The sequence below is a fragment of the Apis dorsata genome, unplaced genomic scaffold (genome assembly GCF_000469605.1).
Source record: "Apis dorsata unplaced genomic scaffold, Apis dorsata 1.3 scaffold_4, whole genome shotgun sequence".
Taxonomy (NCBI): Eukaryota; Metazoa; Arthropoda; class Insecta; order Hymenoptera; family Apidae; genus Apis; species Apis dorsata.
In genome coordinates, this window is record NW_006263307.1 from 567,610 (window position 1) to 577,919 (window position 10,310).

Genomic DNA, 10,310 nt, shown 5'->3' on the forward strand with positions numbered 1-10,310 from the left:
ATGGTGACGTCACGTCGGGTCGATACTCACCCACACTCTATTTCCCGGCGTAGTGGTGGGCTATGGGGGCGCAGGCGCGGCCTCGTACGCTCCTGAGAGCTCCTTCCCGCCATATTAGCCAGCATGGGGTAGGCGAGGATGTTCGACAGGGGTGATACGGGCTATTTCTTTTCCCACAAGGTAATCCGTGTACCTGTGTCGCGTGGTCTTACATACCTGTCCTCTTATCTATCCCGCAGTGTCTATAGCCGTGGAAACCGGCTAATTTTGGTCCCGATAAATCGTCAACGTCCTCGAAAGAGTCGTCAAGGTGTACAAGGGTGGACCGGTGTGAATCCCCAGTTGTTGGGATTCTCGTGATTCCTCGACACTTGGTGAGAGTATAATCGTAGGTGTGCTCGCATGGATAAACGCACGAATAGCATCACGGCGAGAACCACGGATCTCGATACCTCGACGGCAAAGGGGAAAGAAGAGAAGCAGAGGGCCTGGACACCGGGTGAAACGAGGAAGAGAAGGGCTGAGAGCAGCTCTTGCACAATCAAGGGTGAGGAACTCCTCACCGCTTCCGACGGCCTTCCCGAGGACACATCTAACAAAAGAGGTTGCAAATCGGCCGCGCAAGTGTGGATGTCTTTATTGTCCTTGTGCGACCGGATGTGCGGCTCTGCCGCGTGGCTCGTCCTCTTCACATGCCTCCACGGGGTGCGTTTTCCTGCTCGCGTGATCTGCTTTGAGTGAAGGGAGAAAAAGAAAGAGAGAGAGAGAGAGAGAGAGAGAGAGAGAGAGAGAGAGAGGAGAGAGAGAAGTTACAATGTGAAACGTGTACCGGCTACTCGCGTGATGAAAACATATATAGTATAATATGTGCACACGAATATGAAACGTTTATCCGTTTGAAACAATTCTTATGGAGATGATAATGGTGGATTTAGATATATAGAATGAATGAAAATTGTAATTAAATAGGAAGCAATGCTGAAAATTGGATTAATTAATTTCTTGTCAATGGAAATCTAATGGAATATTTTCTAATTATTATTACTCGATTTTTAAATATCAATATTACGATATTTTGAATATTGTTAAAAACATTAAAATATTATATTAAAAATATGATTAACAAAATAATCGTTTTTCTTCGAATTTTTCATTCGAAGAATTAAGGGTCATCTTAATATTGGGTAAGACACTTGACCATTTACCCTGATTCCTTATAGTTATATTAACCTCTTTACGATACAGAAGATTGCTTTATGGAAATTGAAGTTTTTCCAAGAACTAGAGGAAAACGTTGCGCTGTTTCTGACTGAATCTAATTGATGCAGATTCTGTAACAAGCGGTTGTTTTCTCAAGCATTGTTTGCGACTCTTAATGAGTTCTATCTGAGTACTTGTGTCCGCAGTTTCTCATTCACTGTACGGAATCTTCGCTCACTCTGATCAGCTTAGGGAAGCTTATTGGTTTTAAGATGCACACAATTGAGGCAATTTACCTTACGTCAATGTAAAGTATCTTTCAAGATATAAGAATAAAATGATAAATTCGTAAACTATTAATTTAAATATCAAAGAATGATCAAAACCAAGAATTGAAGATTTTTGTATTTGTTTCAGTTTAATTTTTTCTTTATTTATCCTTCGATTCTTTCGAAACATACTTGTGAAATTATCTTTAATCAATCATCACTTCAATCTGTGGAATTATAAAAGGAAGGAATTGTAAGAATAATCATATAATAAGATAGTGAAATTATTTTGTCTCTGTCACATCATTATTGCACTCTATTCTTTACTTCATCTAACATGAATTTAAATTATTTATATCTTATAATAAATAAGTTAATCGATATTTTTGTATATCAATTTTTGTATTTATTTTCGATCTCTTGAATTGACCCTACAAAGATATTCCACGAATATATTAACATTTTATATATTTATGACTCATTAAACTTTGAAATTTTAATATTACACGAGAAAAATCACTTTGAATTTCTATTTTCAATAATAACATCCAAAATAGATTTAAATTACTTTGAAGTGTGTTTCAGCTTGAATGAATTTGTTAATCTTAATAAAAAAAAAAACAGTACAGATTATTGATGCAACATTTAAGAAATAATTAAAATCTTAGTATTAATAAGATCTTAATTTTTTATTAAAAATGGAAGAGAAAAGAAAATTGTGATCAATGTTTGTACAAAGCTGATTATTATCTCTCTCATTCGTAGTCATGATAGTACTAGTACTATCTTTGCATTAGTGCCAACAAAGAGATTTCTATTTTTTTGACGGATTCTCTTTGAAACGCGTACATTTCTGATTGTTCGTAATTTCACAGGGAGAACCCATTTGAGAGTACTTGCAATTTTTACGAGCCTCTAATCAGTCCATTGATCGAATCTCACGTGTAACCACTACAAAGAAACTCCCTTCCCGTTTAGCATTCCTGATTTGCTGGAGCTTTTAATCCAATCTCCTGAAGATTTTTCATGTATTATAAGTAAATATTTTGATTTTATATTAATATTATTTTAATTATAAGAATTGATTTATGAATCAGTGCCTTATATAATATATTTTACACATGTTTTATTTTTTTGATTGCTTCTTTATCTATCAATTATTTTCTTTTCTTTTTAGACAATTGTAACATGAAATTAATCAAGTATTTAGAAAAACACATGAATTTTAATTTTTTATAAATTAATAATGATGTTTTTTATTTATTATTAATATATTATTTATATCTTTTTACACTTTATATTTTTGAATTAAAATTTTTTATTTTTTTTTTTTTTTTTTACTAATTGTTAGAAATAAATTAAAAATTGATGTAAAAAAGACAAGAAAATTAGAAAGCAAGAAAAAGTTAGAGAGAGAGCTAATGAGATCAAACTATAGATTGAGTCAATAATTAACTTAATAAAGGACATTACTAAAATTACTAATAATATTAATTTAATACAGGAGGGCCGGGGAGAAGTGACAGACATAAGCGCAAGTCCTGGAAGGCAAGCACCTGCCAACCAGTTGCGCCCCAAGGAACCACCCCCCATGGTCATTCAGGGAGACTTCAGGAAGGTACCAATTTCTATAATCCTTATTCTTTTTAAATATTTATTAAAAGTGTATCTTTTTTTTCTTCTGATTATTTTATATGTCAGAGAACAAGACTAATCTTTCTTTTCTTTCTTTTCTTAAATATAATCAGATTTCAAAATTCTATAGGAAAAACTACACTATACTGTTATTTCCTAGATTATTTCCTAGATATCCTAATGGCAATGATTAAATCTCCAAGGAGCCAATTGATAAATCTAATTATTTCAAAAATGAAAGCAGACAAAAAACAGGAAATGAGAATTAGAGAAAATCAATTTATCTTCTCCATAAAACTATTCCAGCAACGATTCATTTCATTCTAATTAATATTATAAAAAAAAGAAAAAAGTTAAATAATTTTATAATATTTAAAAAAATACTCAAGAATGATTTTAATTCATGATTTAAAATGTTTCTTTTCTTTCAAGAAAAAAATATATTAAAATATTTTATTTAGTTACTGGAATAGTTTTATGCCATTTTTTTCATTAAAATGCCTGTTCATGGCATTCCTGTTGAAGTGGAGGAATATGTCGTTGCAGGTGAGTGGTATCAGCACAGAGATATTCAAGCAGATCGAAACCGTCGAAAACGATCATGACGCCTCGACAGCAGCCGCCCTCGAAGCTGTCGAACGAAGGGGTGAGATGGTTGTCCGGGTCATCGAGCCACGACAGATGGGCAGGCAGGCATCCGAAGCGGCGAAGAAATTCATTGCTATGCAGGTAGGTGTTCACACAATTCTCTTTAATTCTGAATTTTTAATCAGATTTATCTATAAACATTGAATATATTTTTTCATTTTTAAAAAAAAAATAATCTTAATTCGTTAAATAATTATAAAATAATAATGTGATATTTTTTGAAATATTGTTTTTAAAGAATATTTAGATATTTTGATAATATAATTACCTGTATTTCAGGATCCAAAACAACCTATCCATTTTGTTGAAATAATTAAAAGACCAGGACAAACATTGGGATTATACATACGAGAAGGTAATGGTGTCGATAGAAATGATGGTGTTTTTATCTCGAGAATAGCTCTGGAGACCGCAGTCTATAACAGCGGCTGCCTAAAGGTTATTTGGATTCTTAATTATCATTACATTCTTTTAAATAAAATCAATTTAGTATTTACTGTAACTATCTTTATGAAAATTAAGATTATTAATATTTATATTAAAAAATATATTTCTATATTTTTTTCTATTACATATATAAATAATATAAGGATTATTTTTATTTTTTCTTTTTTGAAAAATTTTTAAATATTCTTTTTACTTCTTTCAATTAGGTTGGAGATGAGATTCTAGCAGTAAATCTGGTCGATGTGACGCACATGAGCCTGGACGATGTTGTAATCATTATGTCAATACCCAGAAGACTCGTTTTGGCGACAAGACACGGCCAACACCAGCCAGTTTCGCACAGTCGTCAGACTGAACATAAGGCACCTCCAGTTGTAGTGATCAAGAGAGAGCTAAATGAAGATGAAAGTGATCATGCAACAAGCAATCATGTCAGGTAATGGAATCTTTAGACAGAAATCTGGCAGAATTAATATAATTGTTTGGATATATAATTATTCAAAAAAGAAGATCAATTTTTCTTAATTTAATAGAAAATGAATTTCTAACAATAGAATTTTTTCTTAATGTCTTAATTTGTTTAAGTATTTTTATGTTACTTATTAGCATTTATTTCATAATTGAATTTCTTAAAATAATGCTATTTATTAAGTTTAAAAAAACATTTTAAATTTATTGATTGGATCTTTTTATTTTATCATTTTTAGACTTTTTTATTTAGATTCTATTATGGTTGATTAAAAATGATAAAATAAATCATAAATATGAAGCTCTTTGGAGAAATTTAATAAAAGTTAATAAGAAGAATTAATAGAATTATTTAATTTTGTGATTTAATAATAGGGATGGCAGTCGTAGACGTGGCGATGGTCGTGAGATGCTACCTTCTCGATCAAGGTTAGGTCTGACAGGTCTAGGTTCCAGTCAAGATCTCGGATCCAGTAATGGCGATTTGTATTACAATTCTAGACCGGAAGGGCATTGGTCTTATCAACCACCACCACCTCCTGTAATTACACATCAGCCTAAACCCTCTACAACACAACATTTCCAGCCTTATGAGCGTGGATATCCAAAAACATTGGAGAGTTTGGCTGAAAAAGTAAGCCTTATAATGCTTTATACGTTCTTCAAAAACTTTAACGCAGGTCGAGATTTATAAAAAATATTAAATGACAAAATATTAAAAACTTAATGTAATGATTAAAATCAATAATTAATGCAGAATTAAATATTGGTAAGTTTTGGTAGATCAAGATTAATAAAAAACAAATGTAATATAGAAAAGTTTGAAGAGATTGAAAGAATTCTAATTAAATTTTGTATTTTATATTAATTAAAAATCTTCATCTGCGTTTTCATATAGATCATAGATGTTCTAGACGATGTGGATCGAGCACCCTTTCATATATCTGTTTGCACCAAGTTGACACTTGTTTGCCCTTCTCTGTCTTCAATTGCAATAGCGATTCGAATAAGAAAGTGGTGAATTCGTGGCAATGTCTCGAGACACTCCTGATAATAATCAGTATATTGTGTGCCATCTTAATTTCCAAGTAATTAAAATAGAAAAAAATACAATATTATAAAATATCCAAATATCAAAATGTTTCTCAATCAAATATTTCAATTAACTTGGAGAATAGATGATTCACAGTTTGCTCGTGTTTCGACCACGTGTTTCACATGACTAATCGGTTCTATGAATGAATGCTACATTGATATTAACCAGGATTTCACAAAGGTAAAGAAACCACTAACTCTTTCTTGATATCTAGATTTGTATATGCAGCAATTCCCTGCACCGTGTACCACGTGGACAATAGATAAATATTTATATCTAATATTATATATTAATATTATTATATATACAAATGAAAAATAATTTATTAATTCTAAAAAAGTAATAAATATTTATTAATGTCCAAGTGGAATTGAACATCGCTATTTATGATGTAATTCCACTTTTTGTTGTTTTGTAAGCTTTGCTCTGTATATTTGTTCTTTCTATTTCTTTCTTTAAGTATTGTCTCATCTTGTGGCGACTCGTGATCGTCATACATCCATCACAATGATATATGGATTTCTATGTAATCTATTAAAATGCATAATAATCTATATAAAGAGATCCATCAATCATGATGGAAAAATGATTGATTAGACTTTCCTTTAAATCACAATCGATCTATTTTAAAATTAAATTACGATAAATCTATGATCTAAAGGGATATCAATTAATGATCTGAAAAGGCTTTTGTTAAGAAAGTCCAATCAAGTGGTCGATTGTGAAATGAAAGGAAAAAATTATAAAGAAAGGGAAGAAAATGAATTAATTTGATTGAATTTAGGTACATTCCTTCTACACGGGGCCAGTTATGCCCTCTAATGGTCGTCGGATGTCCACGGGTGCAGGAATGCAATCAGTTGGTAGCAGATTATCTAGTCAAACTCAATCAACGCATTATGGTTATGGTCAGCATACTGGAACTGGAAGAATCATGCCTAGAAGCGGTTCGGATCAACATTTACCTCGGGTTGATTACACGAGCATCACAACTCCAGCTAGACATACTCTTCTTAGATCCAGTTTGAAGTCAGGTTCGCTACTTTACACAAAAATTGTTTCAATTTTTCTTTTTTTTAATTCTTCATTCATTTTGTGTCATTTCTCTCTTGAACAGGAACTTCTGCGTTGAGATACAATACCAGATATGGTACTCAGGGAGATAGCGCGTCAACTACACAAAGACAAGGACAATTTGGTACTCTGACTAGAAGGCATCGACCATCATTGGATTATGCTTCCGATACCGAAGCAACCTGTTCAAGTTCGCCTAAATCGGCTTATTATTACTACAGGCACAATATGAATAATCCGCCACAAAGTAGTGCTGTCTCGCATCTTGCCACCCTCTCAAGGTCACAGATTGGTCAGAGTTCCTCAGGTTAGATTATTGTCGCTTTCATCGAGAAATTCACGTTTCTTGCTTTTGGAAGAAAAAGTTTCAAATCGTGATCATGCTTTCTCTAGGCTTGAGATCGAATTCGTTGCCTCGTAGTGGCAGAACATTGCCTCAGCAACCAGGTCTCAGGTCTGGACTTAGCACAGTAGCATCTGGACTAATAGATCAGGAAGATAGTGATGGTGCACTGTCAGCGCCTGAACTACCTTCCATCAGACGCGATAGAGGTTAGTTCAAATAGCGAGTCAATTCAGATATTTCGAGTATAATGAGAACACTGAGAATTCTATTGATTGCAACGGCAGGAAGAATACCATCATCACCTAGTGTGTTCACATCAGATGAGTACCGGGCATGGTTGAGTCGAACGCCGAGTACCAGTGCATTGTACGAGCAGATCAGAGCCACTACAACCAGACCACCACGTTATACCTATAGTGCAGAAAATATTCATGCAGCTGCAAATCAAGTAAGTAACATATACTAAATTATATTTTTATCAAAGAGATCAATTCTCTATAAATTTTCTTGTTTATTCGTGTTTTTCTTTAGGGTGAATATGGAAGCTATGGAGCATATAGACCACTTTCCAGCACATTAGATCGTTTGTCAACAAGATCAGCCTCTGCACAACAAGTGAATCTTGCCAATTTAAGAGCATCGACGGCAATAAGTTCAACATGTCCTCGTGGAACAGCGAATCAAAGACCGGCCTCGGTTGCATCCAGTGCTCGTACTTCTTTGACGAGTCAGAAACCATCATTGAGTAGCTCCACTACTCAGAGGGCAACGTCAGTCAGGAGAATCAGAAACCTGCTAGACCTAGAGTCCACGCGAAGCATACCTACCCCCACGCCTACCAGAACTCAGGATCAAAGACTGCTAGATATTAATCCTGCAGGTAATTAATGGGAATCGCAAAAATTTATTTCAGTATAATTTAAAAAATCTAATTGCATTATATTATTCTTTTTTTTCTTATAGAGTTCCTTAAATATAAGATAGAAAAACCTCCAACTGTTGGAACTCCGAGCTCTACCAGCTCTCTTTTGAGCTCACTCGGAGAAACTAGCAGCGGCGATTTGGCGGGAGGCGTTAGTGGGCTTCTCTGGGTTCATCTTCTGGCTGGACGTGGTCTTCGTTCGACAACATCTTCCTCGGCAGCTACTACACCTTCCACACCATCAGGTCAGCCTAATTTAGGTACGTTCGGGAGTCTGCACATCCCTTAGATTATTTCTTCACTGCACAACCTTTATATATATATATATTAACAAATTTAACAAATATATATATTAACAAATTTGTTTTTATTTTAAATTTGTAGTAGTTCCTATCACCTATAACTCTCGAATGCTAGAAAATATTCGAAAGTATTATATATTATCATTAAATTTTGAATTATTCTTTTTAAATGTTCTGACATAAAAATTTGAAAAATAGCAAAATATCTATGTTGTTCAAATACCATAATAGCTAGTTGCGGTTTGAGAGACCTTTACTGTGTACTGGAGTGCGATAGAGTACACAAGGCGAGGACAGTGATGCGAACCGGTGATTTGATGTTCGACTGGGACGAAACCTTCGAGCTGGATCTCGTTGGCAACCGTCAATTAGATTTGCTGGTCTATTCATGGGACCCACAGTATAGGCACAAGTTGTGTTACAAAGGATCTGTACATCTGGCAACTCTTTTGAAGGAGTCACCAGTTCATCAGTTAGCTGTCAAAGTCGAACCACGTGGTACAATTTATCTAAGACTGCGATACACTGATGCTCAGCAGACATTCCGAAGAAGAGGACTTCCGGTTATATCTCTTGCCACCAGGGTAGCACCCCTCTTTGGAGTTGATCTTGACACGGTGGTAAATAAAATATTCAAAATATCTGGCTGAAATTAAAAATTAAATTTTCTAAAATTTAATGATCAAGATGTTAAAAAAAAAAAATAATAATTTGGATTAGGTAAGTCGAGAAAGCAAGACTGGTGGAGTTCCTGGAGGTGTTTCTACCGCTTTAGCAATGGGCGTTCCAAATGTGCCCATAATTGTATGGCGTTGTGTCGAAGAAGTTGAAAGAAGAGGTCTTGATATTATTGGTGAGTGTTTTAATTACAAATTTAAATTTCTATTTGAGTTTGAATAATTTTTCAAAATGATTTGTTGAATTAGGTTTATATAGGCTTTGTGGATCAGCTACAAAGAAGAGGATACTTAGAGAAGCTTTTGAAAGGAATGCTCGTTCAGTAAATTTATCGCCTGATAATGTGCCAGATATCAATGTGATTACTGGTAAATTTTTTAATTACTATTTCTAATATTATAATATTATATCGCAAATGAAATTATAATTATTTTAAATTATTATTTAGGTGTACTAAAAGATTACTTGCGAGAACTTCCAGAACCACTCTTCACGAAGTGCCTCTACCAAATGATGGTCGATGCACTGGCCGTCTGTCTACCAGATGATCCACAGGGCAATGCAAAACTCATGTTTAGTATACTTGATTGTTTACCAAAAGTGAACAGGGTTTGTATCTAAGCTCAAACTATTTATAAATTTTGATATATCTTGAGGATACTAACTAATTATTTATTTAACAGTGTACATTAATATATTTGCTCGACCATTTGGCAATGGTGGTATCCCAATGCAATAAAATGTCTCCAGCAAGTTTGGCAGTTTGTTTTGGACCAGTGTTAATGCTACATTCAGAAGAAAACGGACCACCTCTGGATTTCCAACAACCAATAGCAGTTCTCAAATACCTTCTTGAGATTTGGCCTGTTAAGTCAGGTAATGTTGTCATTTCTAATAATTAACTTATAATTAACATTTTTATTTTTTTATGTATATATATATATATATATATATATACATAAAATGATTATTTTATCAGGTTTTTTTAAAATATTGTAATTAAATTTATAAAATATAACGAAAATTTATTTTAAATTATAATAATCGAAATAAAATTTAGCCTGATAAAATAACTGAACCACAAAAATAAGAGCCGAATAATCAGTCGCTTATTTCACAGACAGTTCGGAAGATTTCTTCAGTCGCTTCAGCGCTTCCTCGAGTTACGCCAGTAGTCGAGCACAACAACAGTCAGCAGCAACTGCAGCAGCAGCAGCAGCAGCAG

General features: G+C 33.7%; 1 protein-coding gene across 1 annotated transcript in view; it reads left to right on the forward strand.

The window, feature by feature from the left end:
- The first annotated feature begins 13 nt into the window (after positions 1 to 13).
- Positions 14 to 10,310, forward strand: part of LOC102674629 (rho GTPase-activating protein 100F) — a 14,266-nt gene continuing 3,969 nt past the window's right edge. The window contains exons 1-19 of the mRNA XM_031515004.1: positions 14 to 705; positions 2,974 to 3,087; positions 3,651 to 3,833; positions 4,032 to 4,190; positions 4,406 to 4,635; positions 5,043 to 5,301; positions 5,932 to 5,943; positions 6,548 to 6,797; positions 6,881 to 7,144; positions 7,231 to 7,389; positions 7,468 to 7,631; positions 7,715 to 8,063; positions 8,147 to 8,365; positions 8,639 to 9,027; positions 9,128 to 9,260; positions 9,334 to 9,453; positions 9,534 to 9,694; positions 9,769 to 9,961; positions 10,210 to 10,306. Of these exons, the coding sequence (XP_031370864.1) occupies positions 403 to 705; positions 2,974 to 3,087; positions 3,651 to 3,833; positions 4,032 to 4,190; positions 4,406 to 4,635; positions 5,043 to 5,301; positions 5,932 to 5,943; positions 6,548 to 6,797; positions 6,881 to 7,144; positions 7,231 to 7,389; positions 7,468 to 7,631; positions 7,715 to 8,063; positions 8,147 to 8,365; positions 8,639 to 9,027; positions 9,128 to 9,260; positions 9,334 to 9,453; positions 9,534 to 9,694; positions 9,769 to 9,961; positions 10,210 to 10,306 (3,758 nt within the window). The 5' untranslated portion in view covers positions 14 to 402. The remainder of the gene's footprint in view (positions 706 to 2,973; positions 3,088 to 3,650; positions 3,834 to 4,031; positions 4,191 to 4,405; positions 4,636 to 5,042; positions 5,302 to 5,931; positions 5,944 to 6,547; positions 6,798 to 6,880; positions 7,145 to 7,230; positions 7,390 to 7,467; positions 7,632 to 7,714; positions 8,064 to 8,146; positions 8,366 to 8,638; positions 9,028 to 9,127; positions 9,261 to 9,333; positions 9,454 to 9,533; positions 9,695 to 9,768; positions 9,962 to 10,209; positions 10,307 to 10,310) is intronic.